General features: G+C 37.0%; 1 protein-coding gene across 3 annotated transcripts; it reads right to left on the bottom strand.

The window, feature by feature from the left end:
* Positions 1-1,267: 1,267 nt before the first annotated feature.
* Positions 1,268-19,762, bottom strand: LOC121386731 (tripartite motif-containing protein 43C-like). 3 transcript variants are annotated; one of them, XM_041517727.1, is made up of 4 exons: positions 19,626-19,762; positions 13,409-13,596; positions 4,738-4,803; positions 1,268-1,853 (listed from the first exon to the last, which is right to left on the bottom strand). In XM_041517727.1, exons 2-4 carry the CDS (start codon positions 13,590-13,592, stop codon positions 1,318-1,320), a joined length of 786 nt encoding a protein of 261 aa, XP_041373661.1. In that variant the 5' UTR covers positions 13,593-13,596; positions 19,626-19,762; the 3' UTR covers positions 1,268-1,317. The 3 variants fall into 3 exon arrangements, 2 of the variants coding, with proteins under 2 accessions (XP_041373661.1, XP_041373662.1); XM_041517728.1 differs by having other exon boundaries at positions 13,415-13,596; XR_005959697.1 differs by lacking the exon at positions 13,409-13,596.
* Positions 19,763-22,373: the final 2,611 nt, after the last annotated feature.

The raw sequence follows: 22,373 nt of genomic DNA, 5'->3' as shown, positions 1-22,373 counted from the left end.
GTATTCCAGTCGCCTATCTTGACGGAAAGCCTCGAGTTCGAAAGTCGATCGATCGAGATAGTAAGTTGATCGATCGAGATAGTAAGTCGATCGATCGAGATATTAAATCGATCGATCGAGAAAAATAATTTGATGTGATGTCCTTTCCCAGCCACCGTAGTTTATCGATAGGTAGCGGCAGCGGGTTTCCTCTTTTTATCGACCAGTTGTTCTGAGGTTTCTTTAAACAAATATTCCATCAAAGCTGACTATAAACAAATGTTTTGGTATCCAAGAGCAATCTAATTAAAATTAGCTCCACTATTACATGTGGATCTAACAGCAGCCCGTTGGAGCTCATGTCCAGTTGACCTTTCATTCGACCAATCAAAACCTTACTTGCAAAATCATGCCAGTGATTTGACTTGACTTGAAAGTGTTTTACATGCACATATATCACGAAGGTTTCGAGCATTTAAAAAGAATTTGAAAACATTCAGGATTATGCCAAGGGTATACGAAATGATTCGGGTGAATTACGAAGTATGCCGGAAACTAATTGCAATATAAAATTTTATATAAAATTCGTTTCAAGACGAAACTAAAAACCGTGATGGTATAGCCATAAAATCTGTTTATACTAGTATACAATCCAGACTTTATTACTGCACTTTTCCCCCTGGTTTTTTTTTCAAGTTGAAATAGACCAACAAGTTCGCCTATTGCACGCCCATCCCGGATTTGATCTCTGACCTCGCCAATGACCAACTCCGGGACAGGAGGTGCTGTGGTATGTGTTATCCTGTGTGTGGGATGGGGCTCATAAAAGATTCCTTGCTACTAATGAAAAAACGTAGCAGGTTTCCTCTCTAAGATTATATGTCACATTACCAAATGTTTGATATCCAATAGCTGATGATTAATAAATCAATGTCCTCTAGTAGTGTCGTTAAACAAAACAAACTTTAACTTTTTAATAAGTAGATGTAAGGACACCAATAGAGCACTAACCATCGACTATTGGATGTGACACATTAGGTAATTTTGACATATAGTCTTAAAAAAACAACCTGAAACATTTTTCCATTAGTAGCAAAGGATGTTGTACATGCACCATCCCACAGACTTTGATATGGTGGATCGGCTGGACCAATATTATATCGACTTCTCTCTCAGTAATTACTAACCCTCTGTCCTGAACAGCCCCGATAGCTGAGGAGGTGTGTGCCCATGACAGCGTGCTTGAACCTGAATTGGATATAAGCAGGAAAATAAGTATAAACAAACAAACAGTTTGTCAATTATTACAGATAAAAAAGAATTAAAACTGAAAATATCTCAATCTCCTTCTTCAATCAGTCTTCTCAATTTCCTCCAAAATCTGAGAAGCTTCGTGAAAAGCATGTCTACGTAACCCCGCGAATATGGTTTCGCCAGCAGTAACACCACAAAAGCTAGCGTGAAGACCAATGCCAGCCGCGTGATCGTGGAGGTAACCTCGGCTGTAATGTTTAACAGGAGTAACATCCCAGTACCGACAGATGTTAGGAAGATGCCTGGAATAAAAGCCAACTCATTTACAATATCGAAGCCCAAAGACTTAAGATCAAGAGCAACGTCCCACAGCATGGACATAACCTCGGGATGACATCGTCGAACACACAGGGACAGTCGGTTAAACACGTTCAGAAAAAAACTCATAAGGTGACGGACAATATCGGCTACCGGCGCCACCACTGGCAGAAGACAGCCCAGGATAAATCCACGTTCGTTCTTTGCATCATGGACAACAGCACAAAGCATGAAAGTGAGCAGGAAGACGAAGAAAAAATGTCCACCAATCCCAAAACTGTTCCACGAGGCTTTAGCCTGGACTAAAATATAAAAAGCAAAAACAAATATTAAAGATGCTAACACTAGTTTTCAGACATGACAAAGTATTTCCAGCTGTTACAGATCTTTTACCATCAACTTCACATTATTTAAACTTTCTGATTAAATTATGAATTTTGGAAAATGTAACGAGTTTCTGTTCATCGTGGGGTTTGTAGTAGTTCAGAAGAAAGACCTCCTGATGCTGGATCATGAAAGCAATCACGACTTTGCCTATAACGTCCTTTCGACTCTGCCTTATGCAGAGATCAATATTGATTACGTAATACGGTTTTGTCATTCAGAATTATACGAAGCGTCGGGTTTCCTCTGATGACTACGAGTCAGAATTACCAAATGTTTGACATCCAATAGCCAATGATTAATTGATCAATGTGCTCCAGTGGTGTCGTTAAACAAAACAAACTTTATTTATACGAAGAGGTACACAGCTGTAAGAGTAGTGTCAGCAACTTTAAACCAGATTGTTCTGCTTCACCACTTTTCTGGCATCAGGATATGGTAAGTGTTTATCCATCTTTACCTCCTGAACCTTTCTGTCCAATTTCCACTTCGCACAGTCGACGGTCCGGGACGTAGCCCAGTGGTAAAGTGCTCGCTTGATGCGCTATCGGTCTAGGATCGATCCCCGTCGGTGGGCCCATTGGCCTATTTCTCGTTCCAGCCAGTGCACAACGACTGGTATATCAAAGGCCATCTCTGTGAGATGGTGCATATCAAAGATCCCTTGCTGAAATTGCTACTAATGGAAAAACGTAGTGGGTTTCCTCTCTTACACTATATATCAGAATTACCAATGTTTGATATCCAATAGCCGATGATTAATAAATCAATGTCCTCTAGTGGTGTCGTTAAACAAAACAAACATCTTCGCACAGTCGTTCGAATATATAAAGTGGATAAAGATGATATTTGTTTATCATCCATTAAAGGCTTTTGTAGGAGATATCGCTAGCACTATAATTTGCGATATCTCCTGCAACATTATCCTAGGAGATATCGCTTCTTTTGTTACGTCACTGTGTATGTTTCAGCGCTAAACCTATCATTACTGACGTCACGCCACTGTCGTTCTGCTAGTTAACGAGTCTACCGTTGCCAAATGAAAAGAATGATAATGAACGATAAAAAGAATACCTACCTCGTATCTTGTGATATCATATTTATCAGCATTTGTTGATAAAAGTATAAAACTAGTGCTGATAAATTATAATATCACAAGACACTCGGCTTTAGCCTGGACTAAAACATAAAAAGGAAAAACAAATATTAAAAATGCTAACACTAGTTTTCAGACATGACAAAGTATTTCCAGCTGTTACAGATGTTTTACCATCAACTTCATATTATTTAAACTTTCTGATTAAATTATGAATTTTGGAAAATGTAACGAGTTTCTGTTCATCGTGGTGTTTGTAGTAGTTCAGAAGAAAGACCTCCTGATGCTGGATCATGATAGCAATGACGACTTTGCCTAAAACGTCCTTTCACTCTGCCTTATGCAGAGATCAATTTTGATTACGTAATATGGTTTTGTCATTCAGAATTATACGAAGCGTTGGGTTTCCTCTGATGACTACGAGTCAGATTTACCCAATGTTTGACATCCAATAGCCCATGATTAATTAATCAATGTGTTCCAGTGGTGTCGTTAAACAAAACAAACTTTATTTATACGAACAGGTACACAGTTGTAAGAGTAGTGTCAGCAAGTTTAAATCCTAGGAGATATCGCTTCTTTTGTTACGTCACTGTGTATGTTTCAGCGCTAAACCTATCATTAGTGACGTCACGCCACTGTCGTTCTGCTAGTTAACGAGTCTACCGCTGCCAAATGAAAAGAATGATAATGAATGATAAAAAGAATACCCACCTCGTATCTTGTGATATAATATTTATCAGCATTTGTTGATAAAAGTATAAAAACCCTCGGCAAGCCTCGGATTTTATACTTTTATCAACTAGTGCTGATAAATTATAATATCACAAGACACTCGGGGAGTATCCTCTTTATTATATTTTTCTCTCACGATCAAACAGACTACATCGAGTACATTATTTTTCCTCGACATGTACTTTGCCCATGACCAAATTTTTGGTTGGCACTGTAATCAAATGATTTGGAATGTAAGACTCAACAGTTGCTCATCATTAACAGCCTCTGGAAGTACTATTGTACTGAGTTAGGTTTAATGTATTCAACACTGAATCATTATTCCAACGAAACATTATCCATTTAACAGATGTTAAAGTTTCACATATTTCTTCTTTGCAGATTTCTTCAAAATCACGTGATCTAATAACTTTCATCAGCTGTTGCGAATAACCATCAAACAGCCATGCCAGGGATACATGGTTGATAATATATATTAAAAAAAAAATCACCCAACAAATACAAGTAGCTACTTTAGCAATTTTTATTCTTGACAATATAAATCAAACAAGCTTGGCATGACTAGCTGACTGATCAGGTTGGGCCTTCATAACCACCCCTCTACCAGAACTCCAAGTGAAAGTGACATAGTATAAGAAGTCATACCCGCAGATATGCCCCAACTCAACCACCAGGATACCATCATACAGTTTTAAGGGATGCATCTTACAGCCCAAAAGCTACCCTATAGTGGCCACTCTAAAAGAAAATGTAACACCTTTACATTACGTTGCGGAATCGAACAGCACACACAGATATAGGAATGTTTGAGTAATGATGATTACAACAGAATGTTTATGCTCTTAATAGCATGTAGTATTTACAACAATAACAATACCAAGATCGTTTCCTGAAACAAGTCCCAAAATGACAAATTAATGTAGGATTAATCATACACTACGATGGTCGTGTTATAAGTAACAGATCCCTACCTGTCAGTTGCCTCAATTTTTCAACATTGAGAAACTTAAAAGCTTTCCTCTTCACCGATCGCTTTCCTGAAAATTAAGAATGTATAATTCATAAGTTAATATAATCAAGGGTAAACTTTAAATAGAGAATAACTAGTTAATGACGTCGGGTATCTGCCTTATTCTGTGAAGGTAAGAATGGGAAATACCAGTGCAGAAAGGATGTATTGTCCAATGAATTATCTCCCAGGGGTGATTGTCCGCCTAAAGACGAAGCACTAAATAGACGTTCATGGAATCAACCACTATTTTGCCAAAATCCCATTCGAATTGTTTCCTCTTTAATACTATATGTCAGAATTACCCAATGTTTGACATCCAATAGCCGATGATTAATAAATCAATGTGCTGGTGTATATATAAAAATTATTCCAACTGTAGATATTAATGTAACAAGTATTTAATAATATACAGAGTGGTTAATAAATTGTGTAATTGAATGTTATGTAGCGTATATAAATGTCGTTGTTTTCCTACTCTTTTACACCAGTGGTTACGATTATCTAAACGTCAAAATTGTAATGCACGCCTGTACAACTTAATTTCAGAAACAAATAAACAAACAACAACAAAAAAATCATACTACAACTACAAAATATATAATTTAAAATAATTACTGTATAAATAAATACAGGTCAAACCGATTAGAAAAATGTTGTTCACTACTTTTAATTATAATTATTTGTAATAACAATAGTTCTAAATAAAAATAATAACAGCAACAACACAACATTAGTTACGGTAGGTTTTTTTGGAAAATGATAAATTTAAGATATCAGGTTGGATTATAAATACATTATCTCACTACCAAGTGCACATGAAGTCATCCACTGATGTAGTAAGGCCACTACACCCTCTCTCCCTAACCACTAACCAATTAACAACTAACCCGCTGTCCTGGACAGACAGCCCAGATAGCTGAGGTGTGCGCCCAGGACAGCGTGCTTGAACCTTAATTGGATATAAGCACGGAAATAAGTGGAAATAAATGTGTGCATGTGTGAAAATACACACGTATAAGTAAACAATTGTGGGTTTTTTGTGTTTTTTAACGACACCACTAGTGCACATTGATTTATTGGATGTCAAACATTTGGTAATTCTGACATATAGTCTTAGAGAGGAAACCCACTATATTTTTTCATTATTAGCAGGTAATCTTTTATATGCACCATACCATGGCTTTTGATATACATGTACCAGTTGTGGTGCACTGGCTGTGATAAGAAATAGCACAATGGTCCAATCAAAATGGATCAATCCTAGACTGACCACGCTTTACCACTGGGCTACGTCCGGCCCCTCCAATTTATGGAGACACTAAAAATTAAATATGAATATGAATTATTCATCAACTATCTATCTGATCAGGGTAGATTTCCATTTTATTACATATGTGCAATTAAAATTATATTATTATTTTTTAAGTAGATGTGAATAATCTTACTGTATGTTTACTACCGATGTCACTGGTAGTTTTCAGAAAAACAGACACGTAACATTTCAAAAGAGTGGATTTTACGGTACCTAAATACCGAGGGTACATGGATATCATCCACCGAGGGTACTTTTCCTTTAATATGGTATATTGCATTACATATGTGTTGGCTATTGTATATTTCAGCTAAGTAAACACCTTTTAATGTAGACATGACAAGTCAATATGAACAGGATGGCTTAATCCATTATTTAACTGATCAGGATAGATATTCTTTTCATATGTAAAGTTTCAATTTTTTTTTAATAAATAGATCTGAATAACCTTACTGCATATTTACTATCCATTTCAGGAGTAGTTTTCAGAAAAGGAGATCCTTAACAGTTCAAAAGGGTGGATTTTACAGTATAGTACCTAACTACTGAGGGTACATGGATATCATCCATGAAGTGTAGTTTTTCTTTAATATGTTATATTACATTACACATATGTTGGCTAATGTATATTTCAGCTACTTAAACACCTTCTAATGTAGACATGACAATTCAATATGAATGTGATGGCGTAATCTATTATTTAACTGATCAGGGTAGATTTTCTTTCCATGTGTGAAAGTTTTTCTTCCTTTTTTTTTTTTTTTTTTTTTTTTTTTCAGTAACAAGATGTCAATAATCTTACTACTATCCATGTCAGGAGTGGTTTTCAGAAAAGGAGATTCTTAACATTTCAAAAGGGTGGATTCTACTGTACCTAACTACCGAAGGTACATGGATATCATCCACTGAGAGTACTTTTCCTTTAACATTGCATATTACATTACATATATGTTGGCTAATGTATATTTCAGCTAAGTAAACACCTTCCAATGTAGACATGACAATTCAATATGAATATGATGGCTTAATCCATTATCTAACTGATCATGGTAGATTATCTTTTCATATGTAAATATATATTAAAAAAAAAAAAAAGTTATTTTTTTTTAAAACTAAATATATATGAATAACCTTACTGCATATTTACTATCCATGTCAGAAGTAGTTTTCAGAAAAAGAGATCCTTAACATTTCAAAAGGGTTTATTTTAAAGTATGGCACCTAACTACCGAGGGTACATGGATATCATCCACTGAGGGTACTTTTCCTTTAAAATGGTATATTACATTACATATATGTTGGTTAAAGGCATATTGTCACAGATTTAAGGACCTTATTTCTCTAAAAATGGATAATAAATAAAAAAATTACATTCATCGTTGGAAACCAAATCTAGTTATCGCATCACCTTAACTGAACCACGATGGAGTGAAATCCATGTCATCCCTCTCTGCAATTTTATTTTTTGAATTATGGACCATTGCCATAATTCAATTATTTTTATAAAATGTCATTAATAAATGAAGTATGGTGGTTATGAAGATGGTTGAATAAAGTACATTTAGAGACAAATTAAATTATTTTTGTTCAGGTAACACTTTGTTAGACCATTAAATAGGTCAGTGGTCTGTAACAATATGCCTTTAATATATATTTCAGCTAAGTAAACACCTTCTAATGTAGACATCATAATTCAATATAAATATGATGGCTTAATTCATTATCTAACTGATCAGGGTAGATTTTATTTTCATATGAAAAATTTAATTTTTAAAAAAAATAAATAGACATGAATAACCTTACTGCATATTTACTGTCCACGTCAGGGTTAGTTTTCAAAAAAGGAAATCCTTAACATTTCAAAAGGGTGGATTTGACAGTATGGTACCTAACTACCGAGGGTACATGAATATCATCCACCGAGGGTACCTTTCCTTTAACATGGTATATTGCATTACATATATATTGGTTAATGTATATTTCAGCTAAGTAAACACCTTCTAATGTAGATATAACAATTAAATATGTATATGATGGATTAATCCATTATCTAAATGATCAGAGTACATTTCCAAATTAAAAGAAATTATTATTATTATTATTATTATTATTATTATTTAAAAATATATGTGAATAACCTTATGGTATGTTTACTGTCAGTGCTAGGGACAGTTCTAGGAAAATGAGACACTTAAGTTTTCAGTAGGGTGGATTTTACAGTACCCAACTACCGAGGGTACATTATCATCCACCAAGGATACTTTTCCCAAAAGATGTTATATTAATTTACATATTTGTTAACTAATTTATATATCAGCTAAGTAAACACCTTCTTATGTAGACACTATATGTGATAAATTAATCCATTATCTAAATGATCAGTTTAGATGTCTAAATTGTATGTAATGTTTTTATTTTGTAATCAAATATATGTGAATAACCTTACGGTATGTTTACTATCCATCTAGTAGTGGAGCGACTTAGCTGATCAATTGTGCACTTTTCCATGAAAGCATGAACATTGGCAAATGGTTAGAGTAACCCAATACAAGGATATTTAATCCAGGGCCCATTGGAAATTGCACCCTGTATGGCTACCATCTTGAAATCTAAGATGGCCACCATTGTGGATCTGTTTTGTTTAATATCTCCTTAACTAATACACATATCGAGAGAGTTGAAATGCCTATACCTACATTTTAGGGGACTAGGAATACAGTGGTGACAGAAGTGTTTGCAAATTGTGGCTGCCATCTTGAAATCCAAGATGGTCGCCGTCCACATGCTATTTTGCTCAATATCTCATTTAGTAGTAAAGGTATCAATACAGATTTAACACCTTGACTGACATTTCAGGGGTCGAAGAATCCAATGGTGACATTAAATATATGGCTGTCATCTCGAAATCCAAGATGGCCACCATCCACAAGCTATTTTGCTCAATATCTCATAAAATATAAAATATATCAATACAATTTTAACACCTATAATGACATTAATCATCGGCTATTGTCACTATAGGTACTTGTGCAATCATACATTAAAATGACAAATCTTGCAATAATAGTGGTCATCCTGTTCTGTTATAAAGACAGGCTGCATGTTCTGAAATCAAAAGTCTTAAATGAGTGGCAAGCAGTGTGGACCATACCACTAACAAGTCAGCAGGTGTGCAGGCAGAATTAATGGAATTTTCCGTAAGAAGACTGGAATTTTAGGTGATGGTAAAGATCTTGTCACAAAGGTATTGTTGGACAGCTCAATATTTTATATAGCACAACTGACAGAAACAAGCGGACACTTATAAACAATGGGGAATGGGGAAAGCTAACGAAACATGAGTGGCACCCAGAGACATCAATGCTTCACTATAAGAGCTGACAGATTTTTTCAAATGCACTTGCAAATGTATGGCTCATTAATGGGAGATGGTATAAATATAAAAAATCAACCAGAATTACAGGTAGTGAAATGTTTAAGCAACACTTTGACAACAAATTAGAATTTACATTGTCAAACCATTAGCAAACATCACTGAACACATTTTTTTCTGACTGAGCACATTGAGTTTGCATTTTAATGTCAGGATACCAACTTTTAAGTATGTAAATACTGTTTGAGTTTCCAATAACAATTACATTATATCTAATCACATTAAATATTTATTATAAGATATTCTTTATTTTTATAACATTTAAAACAACAGAACATGTCCAAACAGAACAGAACAGAGGGGTGGGGGGGGGGGGAATGCAGTGTAAATTAAAACAAAAATTATTTACAAATTACCATCAAACTGTATAGGTTAACTCTTTGTGTGTGTGTGTGTGTGTATGTGTGTGATAGAGATTTTAAGGCAATTGATGGGACATCCAAGGTAATCTGAATGACATAACTATAATACATGACCAGGGCCGTATACCTGCACAAAGCAGAGTGGAATGGGCATTTGGCAAAACAGTGGATGATTCCTTGCATCTCTATCTAGAACAGCTACTCCCGAGGAAATAATTTGCTGGGAATTGCACCCTTCTTGTATCACCACAAAGTTTATTCGACCCCCCCCCCCCCCCCCTTTTCATCACCACAAAGAGGACTGCCACTCCCAGACTAGTTTACTAAAGCATGCGCAGTTCTACATTTTGTCTGTTTCTACTGCATTATATTTTACCCTGTAATGAAAAAGAGATTTATTATTATTAATTTAATCGTACTTTGTAAAGAAACATGTTTATATATACTGGATTTGGGGGTTTTTTCTTTTTTGTTTTTTCGGGGGGTTTTCTGGGTTTTTTAATATAAATTTTTGCTTTATTCATTATGATGTTAAACATCAAGTCATCGGGGTTTTTTTTAACATAAACGGTTATTATTAAACAAAACACACTATAGTCTTAATTTTACCTGTGCAGTTAAATTCCAATGTGATAATTGGAGGTCTAGTTGAATTTGAGAAGGGCCAGTAAGATGTTTTTTCAACTGACCCTGCTGGTGACCTTGGTTTTCATGTTAATTTTCAACCCTGATGTATGTATGTATGTCTCTCTCTCTCTGTGTGTGTGTGTGTGTGTGTGTGTGTGTGTGTGTGTGTGTGTGTATTTCATTCTTCTCTACACTGTAAGCCTTCAGTTTATGATAATAAAGGTCAGTGTCATTGTCTTTATGATAGTCTCGAAGAATTACCACTTGGGTGTGCAAAATTTGACACACAGTTGTTATCTATGGATTCTGACACTGTTGGGGGTTCTGACACTGTTGGGGGTTACGGTTATATGGCATCAGACATATGGTTAAGGACCACATATATATAAAGAGAGAGGAAACCCACTGTCACCACTTCATAGGCTACTTAGCAGCAAGGGATCTTTTATATGCACCATCCTACAGACAGGTAAGTACATAGCACAGCCTTTGATATGCCAGTCATGCTGGCACAAGAAATCAATAGCTAACAAATACATAAATTAATATACCATATTAAGGAAAAAGTACACTCCGTGGATGATATTGTACCGTCAGTAGTTAGGTACTGTAAAATCCACCCTATTGAAATCTTAAGTGTCTCAATTTCCTAAAACTATCCCTAGCACTGATAGTAAACATACAGTAAGGTTATTCACATATTTTAGTTTTTTAAATAATAATAATAATAAAAAATAATAATAATAATAATAATTTCTTATAATTTGGAAACCTACCCTGATCATTTAGATAATGGATTAATCCATCATATACATATTTAATTGTTAGTGTTTATATAAGATGTTTACTTAGCTGAAATATATATTAGCTAACAAATAAGTAAATTAATATACCATATTTTGGGAAATGTACCCTCGGTAGATGATCTTGTACCCTCGGTAGTTAGGTTCCATATAATTATTTTTACAAAAATAAAGGAAGGAAGGACAAAACACCAAGCCGGGCGAATGGTGAAGTTGCACTTTTTGTTGTAAACTGTTTATCTTTAATTATTTAATTGGCTATTTAATTAGCCAATCAAACCTGAAGCTGAAGAAGAAATAATTAGTGTGTAAGTGGTTGTTAATTGTTGTGTAGTGTAGTGCCGGGCTACACTTTATTTCTTTGTTGACACGTGCTATGCGGAATCTGGTATTTGCCAGGTACATAGTAAAGTTTGTTTTATTTAACGACGCCACTAGAGCACATCGATTTTTTATTTTATCATCGGCTATTGGACGTCAAACATATGGTCATTCTGACACTGTTTTTAGAGGAAACCCGCTGTCGCCACATAGGCTACTCTTTTATGACAGGCAGCACGGGATCTTTTATTTGCGCTTCCCACAGGAAAGATAGCACAAACCATGGCCTTTGTGGAACCAGTTATGGATCACTGGTCGGTGCAAGTGGTTTACACCTACCCATTGAGCCTTGCGGAGCACTCACTCAGGGTTTGGAGTCGGTATCTGGATTAAAAATCCCATGCCTCGACTGGGATCCGAACCCAGTACCTACCAGCCTGTACACCGATGGCCTAACCACGACGCCACCGAGGCCGGTATCCCCAGGTACATAGATTCCGAATTCGCAACGTCCTTTTTGTTAATTTGTAACTTTGCTAATACTATTTTCCCGTTCCATCCCACAGACAGGATAGTACATACCAGGGTCTTTGTTACACCAGTTGTGGAGCACTGGCTGGAATGAGAAATAGCCCAATGGGTCCACCGATGGGGATTGATCCCAGACCAACCTCACATCAAGCGAATGCTTAATCCACTGGGCTATGTCCCGCCCCACTTTTACAAAAATAAAAAATGAAAATTACAATTAACAAATTGTAAATATACCCTGATCATTTAGATAATGGATTAATCCATCATATTCATATTTAATTTTCAGTGTCTGCATAAGAAGGCATTTATTTAGCTGAAATTAACATTACATATAAAATGGAAAATCTACCGTGATAAAATTGAAATCTGAAGTTTATAATTTTTGCAAAAACTACCCCCAGCATATATAATACATGTGCAGATTTGGTGCAATCTAAAGCTCTGACATTAGCCAAATATCATGTACCACATTGTTAAGTCAGTTGTTAGGTCATTTAACCCCATTCTCTCACCTTACCTGTAGGTGGTACATCATGAATTAACCCACGATTATATATTCCTTTTTACATATACTGTATATATATATATATATATTCATGTTTAGATATCTGATACAGGCGTTAAAAAAACACACAAAACAACTATGCGATATATTATATTATTCACGTATTATTAATATTGTGTCACGCTAACAAACGATTAACTATGCAGCGTTGTTTGTAGTCCGATACATCTGTCATAAACTCAGTTGCTGAGTTGACGGCAGGTGTATCGGACTACGTAGGTACGTCAAAACATCGGAAGTACAGATTAGAAGAAAAAACACATTGAAAAACGCTCAGTTATAAAACGGATTTGTATTACTTAATATTTTATTAAATGCTCGTTACAATAACACAGATCTATATTTGGCATAATTTACTAGGGAATTAGGCCTACTCGTTCATATTTTTGTATATTTCCCGCGGAAACATCATACTCATTTGTGACATGGGGGCGTGGCTTACGAAAAAGAGCACAGCTTAAAATCGCATTTCGCGAGATGTTACATCCTGCTGGTTACGTTTAAGTATTTCCGTATGGTTAAGGACAGTAAAGATATTGAGGGAGGAATCCCGCTGTCGCCACTTCATGGGCTACTCTTTTCGATTAGCAGCAAGGAATTTTTTATATGCACCATCCCATAGACAGCATAGCTCATACCACGGCCTTTGATGTATTACTTAAAGACAACATACTGTTACCATCCCAGATGAGTCGCTGCGTAAGGTTGATCCTAACACGACAGTTAGGACACAGCTTGTTAGGCGTCATCTGCTCCCATTGGGTGATACAGGACTCGCAGAAAACATGGCCGCATGGAATGCACGTGGTTGGACGATATAAAGAATCAACACAGATTGAACATTCCATTGTGCTCATAGTTCTGAAATTGTAACACAAAAAACCCCAAACGTAAACAAAGACTCCTTATTCAGAAGAATTACTCCAATGTTAATATAATATTAACTAATTAAAGTGCCAGTCTTCTTATTAAGCAGAAATACTAATCATGTGTCAACATAACATTTACTAAATTACTAATACTAATTGAGCAGAAATAGTATTTATGTGTTAACATAATACTAACTAAATTTAATCGTCTTATTACGCAGAAATAGTATTTAGGTTTTACCATAATATTAACTAAATTACTAATACCCTTATTCAGTAGAAATAGTATTCATGTGTTAACATAATATTAACTAAATTACTAATACTAATTGAGCAGAAATACTATTCATGTGTTAAAATAATATTAACTAAATTACTAATCTGCTTATTCAGTACAAATATTATACGACTGGGTTACAGACTGACGTTTGCCCCCCTCGTCTCAGGGGAGTAGAAATCGTTGATGAAGAGTACAATGTAAATCTTGCTAAAGTAGTGTCGGAAATAGAATAAAAATGATTTTTGTAAATGATTTCTTTTATATTAAACTGACAGGTAAATATTTTGTAAATACCTATTTAATGATACTCTACCTAATTTAGCATTTACTTTTTTGGGCTCTCATTGATGTACAAGGTGGTGTTTACTCTTGAAATTGAAATAAAAATGTCAGTAAACAGGAGATTTGTGACCTTTATTGGAACAGACTATAACACATTTTGATGATATGTGTCAATTTCATTCACGCTTAAACAAACTTTTAATTTAAAACTGCAAGTTAACTGATTATTTTAAATTGCAGCATAACTTATTAATTATGACCGGCACATTTAGTGAATATAAATTCAATATAAGTACATTAGAAATTTACACAATCTTGCAACCATTTAAAGGTGCTATATTAGAAATTATATGTGAGCATCTGTTTGTGATAAAAATTCTCCAATAAAAATGTATTTTCTACTAGTAAATAAAATTATTTCATGTAATCATTTATGGGCATACAGTTATTAAAGGTGTAGTCTTTAAACGTTAAAGCAAAATTTAATAAAAACATGATTTGCAATAGCTGTCATTATGCAACTTTGAGATAGCACCTTTAATACCGGTATAATAGATCACAAACTTAGAATGGTTCTTGACAGTTTTGCTCAAATGTTACTTATAAATGTCTACAAATATTTTGTTTTGGAGAGGGATAGGGGTAAACCGTCATCAGAAACAGTCCTTCACATATTGTAACAGTAAAGAAATTGACAATGTATGTTGACAAGAATTTTTTATAGTCTGTTCAAATAAAGTGCACAAATCACCTGTTTACTAACATCTTTCTTTTAATTTGAAGAGTAAACACCACCTTGTACATCAATGAGAGCCAAAACAAGTAAATGCTAAATTAGGTAGACTATCATTAAATAGATATTTACAAAATATTTACTTGTCTGTTTAATATGTAAGAAATAATCGATGAAAATCATTGTTATTCTATTTCCGACAGTACTATAGTCCCTTGGGCGAATTGCTCTGAGCAGAATCACACGGTGTTTGATAATGAGTGTCATGACTTGGGAATGATGCTTGTTCTGTACCAAAAGAGCTGATATGCTGGAGGTCCAGGGTACGGGTGAAAGTTAATCATTATACGCTGTAGTTATATATAACCTTTCTTTTCATGAACATTCTAATGAGAATTCGTCTTTATTCTCTATCCATATATGTACAAACGGGCATCTTGTGGACATCGAACGTTGTACCTAGATGAGTGGCAACTGGTGCAGCTACAGAAACGGAATGAAGAGTGACTTTTGGTTTACAAAAGACCCTTTTTACCATAAACTATACTAGATTAGATCAAAATGTTCCATCCCTATTAAAATATGTGGAACTGAAGTCCAACTAGATATCTGAGGCATCTGTCTGTGGACTGAAATACATTTAAAGGGACATTCCTGACTTTGCTGCATTGTAAGATGTTTCCGACTAATAAAATATTTCTGCAATTAAACTTACATATTAAATATAGTTTAGTTTAGAATATCAGTATCTGTATATTGAATGTGTTTCTGGTCGTCTTAATATTTTTAAGAAGCACAAACTGGATTTTGTCTTCAAATAATTTCGTACGCACGAAAAACAAAATTGGAAATAAAATGAAATTTAACCTAGTACAAATATTAGAACGATCAGAAACACGTTTAATATACAGCCACTAATATTTTATGCAGAAAAATATATTTGATATGTAATTAAAATCGTTAAAAAGTTTGTGTTAGTCGATAAAATATTAACAATTGCAGCAAACTCAGGAACTCCCTTTAACTGGTCATACACACAAAACGTGCACGGCCTTGATTTGGATGAAACAAAAACTCCGCAAGGCCTCCAAAACTAATCTTTTGATATGCAAATAACTTTATGTATTGACAAGTAAAAAAGCTGGCATTCAAAACATACCGAGATTTGTTTCACATTGAAATACTAGTTGAAATGCTTCGTTCCTTTATGATGAAGGATTATTTATGAAATTTGTCGTGGTTTGGGTTTGATTTTATAAGTATGTTAATCTGAACGACAAAACCGTTATCCAAGATCAAGACCGTATCTCTGCACAGTACAGAGTGGAATGGGCATTTGGCAAATTAGTGGTTGATTCAATGAATCTCTATCTAGTGCCTCGTCTGTAGGAGGACAGCCACTCCTGGATACCATATTAACGTGGCGATATCCAATTAGTGGTTGATTCAATTAATCTCTATCTAGTGCCTCGTCTATAAGAGGACAGCCACTCCCGGATACCATGTTAACGTGGCGATATCCAATTAGTGGTTGATTCAATTAATCTCTATCTAGTGCCTCGTCTGTAGGAGGAGAGCCACTCCTGGATACCATGTTAACGTGGCGATATCCAATTAGTGGTTGATTCAATTAATCTCTATCTAGTGCCTCGTCTGTAGGAGGAGAGCCACTCCTGGATACCATGTTAACGTGGCGATATCCAATTAGTGGTTGATTCAATGAATCTCTATCTAGTGCCTCGTCTATAAGAGGACAGCCACTCCCGGATACCATGTTAACGTGGCGATATCCAATTAGTGGTTGATTCAATTAATCTCTATCTAGTGCCTCGTCTGTAGGAGGAGAGCCACTCCTGGATACCATGTTAACGTGGCGATATCCAATTAGTGGTTGATTCAATGAATCTCTATCTAGTGCCTCGTCTATAAGAGGACAGCCACTCCCGGATACCATGTTAACGTGGCGATATCCAATTAGTGGTTGATTCAATGAATCTCTATCTAGTGCCTCGTCTATAAGAGGACAGCCACTCCCGGATACCATGTTAACGTGGCGATATCCAATTAGTGGTTGATTCAATTAATCTCTATCTAGTGCCTCGTCTGTAGGAGGAGAGCCACTCCTGGATACCATGTTAACGTGGCGATATCCAATTAGTGGTTGATTCAATGAATCTCTATCTAGTGCCTCGTCTATAAGAGGACAGCCACTCCCGGATACCATGTTAACGTGGCGATATCCAATTAGTGGTTGATTCAATGAATCTCTATCTAGTGCCTCGTCTGTAGGAGGACAGCCACTCCTGGATACCATATCAACGTGGCGATATCCAATTAGTGGTTGATTCAATTAATCTCTATCTAGTGCCTCGTCTATAAGAGGACAGCCACTCCCGGATACCATATCAACGTGGCGATATCCAATTAGTGGTTGATTCAATGAATCTCTATCTAGTGCCTCGTCTGTAGGAGGACAGCCACTCCCGGATACCATGTTAACGTGGCGATATCCAATTAGTGGTTGATTCAATGAATCTCTATCTAGTGCCTCGTCTATAAGAGGACAGCCACTCCCGGATACCATGTTAACGTGGCGATATCCAATTAGGGTTCAGGCACGCCTCTTCCGGGCACAACCTCTGACTTCGTCAGTGACTGCGTCCGGGATATAAGGGATGAGGGTGAGTTGGAAATGGACAGATTTTGGAATAGAAATTAGTGAAAAAAGCTAATAGATTTTTCTTTAATTAAAAAGTTTACAATTCAAAAACAAAAAGTAATTGACTGCTCGGCCGAATATTTATATCAGTTGGAGCATTTGGAGAGGATTGGACTATTTAATAATACAAAAAAAGAGAGGTAATTTTGACATAAAATTTTGAACGAAGGTCTAAAAGTTTAAAGTCCGGTCTATATGTTCATGCGTTTGACCTCGATTCAGGGCTTTAAGGTGCACATCCATTTTAACATAATATGAACTAAGTTACAAGGCCCCTTATTCGGTACAATTACTCCAGTATTAACATGATATTGCGTAGTTTTGATTACAATGTTCTCTGGTCGTAATGAGACCGTCACAACAGTTACTGTCCGTCTTGCTCTCTTACAGCCAGAGTACTAGCGCTAGGGCAGTTGAGCTAAGAGACCATGCATAGACCAGGAAGGACAGCCAACCTTTCATAGGGGATATCTTGCTCATATACGTACTGGGGGACGTTATCAGTAAAGTAGGGGCGGGACGTAGCCCAGTGGTACAGCGCCCGCTCGATGCGCGGTCGGTCTGGGATCGATCCCCGTCGGTGGGCCCATTGGGTTATTTCTCTTTCCAGCCAGTGCACCACGACTGGTATATCAAAGTCCGTGGTATGTACTACCCTGTCTGTGGGATGGTGCATATAAAAGATCCCTTGCTGCTAATCGAAAAGAGTAGCCCATGAAGTGGCGACAGCGGGTTCACTCTCTCAATGGTCTTTAACCATATGTCTGACGCCATATAACCGTAAATAAAATGTGTTGAGTGCGTCGTTAAATAAAACATTTCTTTCTTTGTATGTATGCATGTATGCATGTATGTATGTATGTATGTATGTATTCACACAAGTATTGGTGTTTATTTCACACTTTTATTTTTTTCTCTTTTTTTTTTCATATATTTATATATACATATATATGTGTGCATATTTGCACGGTTTGTATTTTTCTCATATGACAACAGATCATGTATATATGGTACTGATAACAGTCTACTAAATTTCTATAGATGTGTGAAAAACATATTATCCATAATGTTTAACTGAATTAAAATGTTTTAACCTACATGTAATATTTGTAAGTCATGCGAATGCTTACCGACATTGTAATATACTTTTACATACCTAAATAACTTAACATGTATGTTTAATGACATAGATGTGCAAAGTTCATTTCAAAGGGTTTTAAGTAAGCAGTATTACAAAAACAATTACTTATGCAGGGAAATAAGGTGTGATTGGGGCGTCAATAGTAGAATTGTTCTGTCCGTCCATGGTGCCTGTATTCTGGTAATCTGGTATCATACAAGTTTGGATACTTACGAACTTCGTTAATGAGAAGTTCGTCTTCTATTGAAGAAAAGAGAGCTTTTTTAACGCCAGCCATCTTTGTTTTTTTCCTCAACAAAGCAGAAACGCATTTGCGCAAAAAGATAAATAAAATTCATCTCAGGCGAATTGGAAACTGATCAAGCGTGCGAACGCTGAAAACATGTCAGTTTCATTCGCTTTGCTACGTCATCTTGCGTGCCCCTTGCGCGCGAGTTTGTTCGACGATGCGGTGCGGTATACTTTAGCATGCTCATATACCACGAAGGGTTTCAAGCATGTCCGCCCCAGGCAGTGGCGTAGGCAGGATTTTGTATTGGGGTGGGTGGGGGCAACCTGTGTAGTGGGATATGACACAGGAACCTTTTTAATTTTATTAATAAGTGAAAAGGTAAAAAATTCCCGGGATTGGGGGGGGGGGGGGGGGGGGGGGGGGGGCATGGTCTCTGGGAAACCAGGGGCCCAATACGGGGCAGATTTGTTCGACGAATTTTTTTTTTGTCGGCAACCTTGCTGCGACCTAAATTTCCGTTCCGCATGGAGGTCGGCGAGTGAAGTATGAATCCATCTTAAATTACAGTCAGAGTACTCGGGCTAGGACTCGTGGAGGCCCTATAAACAACTGCAATGACTTACAATCGACTTACCTCAACTGATGTATGCTTTTTAAACTGACTTTGACCGTTCTTATTCTGCTATGGTGTTCATACCACTCTAGACGTACTTCAGTATTAATAACCACAACTCAACAAACAAAACTGCACACACAAAAAACCCGATTTGCTTTCATACTTTCGTTTGTCACGCGTCACGTGATTAAACTTCGCTACGTTAAAATAGGACAACTCCATTTAATCATTTCGATCCATGGGTTACTCGTACTTTAGGACCTTTCGTTTATTTATTTATTTACCTACCTATTTACGGTATTTCTGGAGTACTACTGGAGGATTAGTGCACGGAGTACGTTATGTCAATACTTTTCTTAACGTGCACGGCGAGTTGTCTCCCTGTATGTAGCATATATACTCTGTCAAAAAAGAAACGCATAGGCGAAATATTCATGGAATTATCTCTTTTAATACAAAGTGGCATATTTTCGTTATTTATGATTGTATCAGTCAAATTTGACATGAGTATGTGACAATGTTTTTGCTATGGAATGACGGCAGTGGAGGCGTTTTTGTCACCAAACAGCGTCGCACGACGGCGCTGAAATCAGTACCTTGTGTGGCCAGCAGCAGCAGCAATCACTGCGCGACATCCCGTTGGCATAGACTGAATGAGTCTCTGAATCCGGGCACGTGGAATCCTAGTCCATTCTTCCTGCAGTGCATGTGACAGTTGCGGAAGCGTCTGAGGCTTCGGGTCACGCTGGCGTACACGTCTGTCCAGTTCGTCCCATAGATGTTCAATGGGGTTGAGATATGGCGATCTTGATGGTCATGGCAGCACATTAATGTTCTCATTCTGCAGGAAATCCATTGTTACACGTGCCGTATGCGACCTGGCATTGTCCTGCTGAAAGAGTTGTTCTCTCCGTCGATCCAAAATAGGAAGCATGTGACGGTAGCGTATAGCTGTCAGGTTGCCTTATACGAACACAAGTTCACTTCTGCCGATGTATGAGATGGCTCCCTCTATGACACCCCCTCTATGACAGAACCTGGATGTAGCGATCTTGTGCTGCAGTTGTTATGCGAGGTCTTCCACTTCTGGGCCGGTCTTCAGCTGATTGAAACTGCTGGTACCTACCCCAGAGACGTGAAATGGTACTCTGATGGACGTGCATGTGGCGTGCGACTGCTGACTGCGATTCACCTAACTGGAGGCGGCCTATTGCAATGTTTCGATTCGGCAGACTTAGTCTCGGCATCTTGTAACTCGTCTACGTCGAAATGGAAATGAGGCATCATTGCGAGCATTGCAGCTTTAAATACCCATCACTACTCCAATCTTTTCCCCGAGTTTCACATGCATTCGTCAAGATCTGACCATTTCACGCAGATTTCCTGCAATTGTCGCACAACGTGCCACAACGTGTGTTAAATTTGTTTTAGGGTGCATTTGGGCATGCTGTCCCATTCCGGGAATATTAACAAACATGGTAATTCAGCAACATTGTACAAAAAAAACACCCAATATTTTGTACAATCAAACACTTTTCTTCTTTCCCTAACACCTATGCGTTTCTGTTTTTGACAGAGTATATTTTGAAATGGCGGGGGACTTTTGACGGTTGTCGTTGGAAAATGTATTTTGTTAATAATGTCACAAGTACTTCAATCGGGATTTAGTTACTACGGTAGGTTATACACTTTTGGTTTGTGTGTCCATTTGTTGCACTATTTCAGTTGAGAAACGTTTGAAACATTGTGTCACAAGTTTTGAATACCAGCTACATATAGGTAGATAGATAACTATTCTAACGTGCTCATATACCACTAGGGTTTTCAGCACGCCCATCCAGAGTCCGACCTCCGATAAGATCGGTGGCCTGACCCGGGATGGGGGGAGGGGGAGGGTAGAGTTGAAAATGGGCAGAATTTTTAAAATAGCAATTAGTAAACGAGTTAATAGAATTTAAAAACAAATAGTAATAATAAAAAGTTACACGCCAAAAATAAAAAGAATTGACTGCTCGGCCGAATATTTATATAATTTGGAGCATTTTAGAAGGACAGTCCAAAATTAAATAAGAGAAAGAAGAGAGGATCGGACTATTTAATAATATAAAAAAAAGTAATTTCGACATAACATTTTGAACGTAGATCTAAATGTTTAAAGTCCGATCGATATGTCCACGTAAGTGGCCTCGTTACGGCCGTTTGGGTGCACAGCTTATAGGGATGAGATGGGTTGCATGCCGTCAAGAAAACCCCTAGATTGACAGTCATTAGACGTTGAAGGTGTAGTGCTGTGCTGAAATACAGATCTTGAGAAGCTGGATCCGTCTTAACCAGAGAGAGTATCAGACTAGGGTATAGTCCAGTAGTCATGGGTTGGTATAGTGGTGAGAATGGGCCCGACTCTGGAGGATACGAGATGGTATCACTATAAAGCAAAGTAAAGTCTAAAAAAGAGTAGTATGGGCCGACCCCGCTTCCTATTTCTTCTTAGAGTGGGGCGGTCAATCTTCCAGTGCTGCTAGGACAGGCTCGGACATGTAGAGACTAAACGCGAACAACCGTGGCGTTCTGCAGAATGGCCGTCATACGAGTCACGAAAAAGCAATTTCGCTAAAAAAGAATCCAACCTGGTGGTGCAGGCTGTCGAAACAAGAAGCGTTCGAGCGTTCAATCAGTTCCAATGGCCGCATACATCCCAGACAAAAACAACGAAATGAAGGATCCCCAAGTCGAGCACACGAAAGCACGTGCAGTGTGCACAAGCGA

Source organism: Gigantopelta aegis, chromosome 12 (genome assembly GCF_016097555.1).
Source record: "Gigantopelta aegis isolate Gae_Host chromosome 12, Gae_host_genome, whole genome shotgun sequence".
Taxonomy (NCBI): Eukaryota; Metazoa; Mollusca; class Gastropoda; order Neomphalida; family Peltospiridae; genus Gigantopelta; species Gigantopelta aegis.
This window is presented reverse-complemented; position numbering and strand designations above follow the sequence as displayed.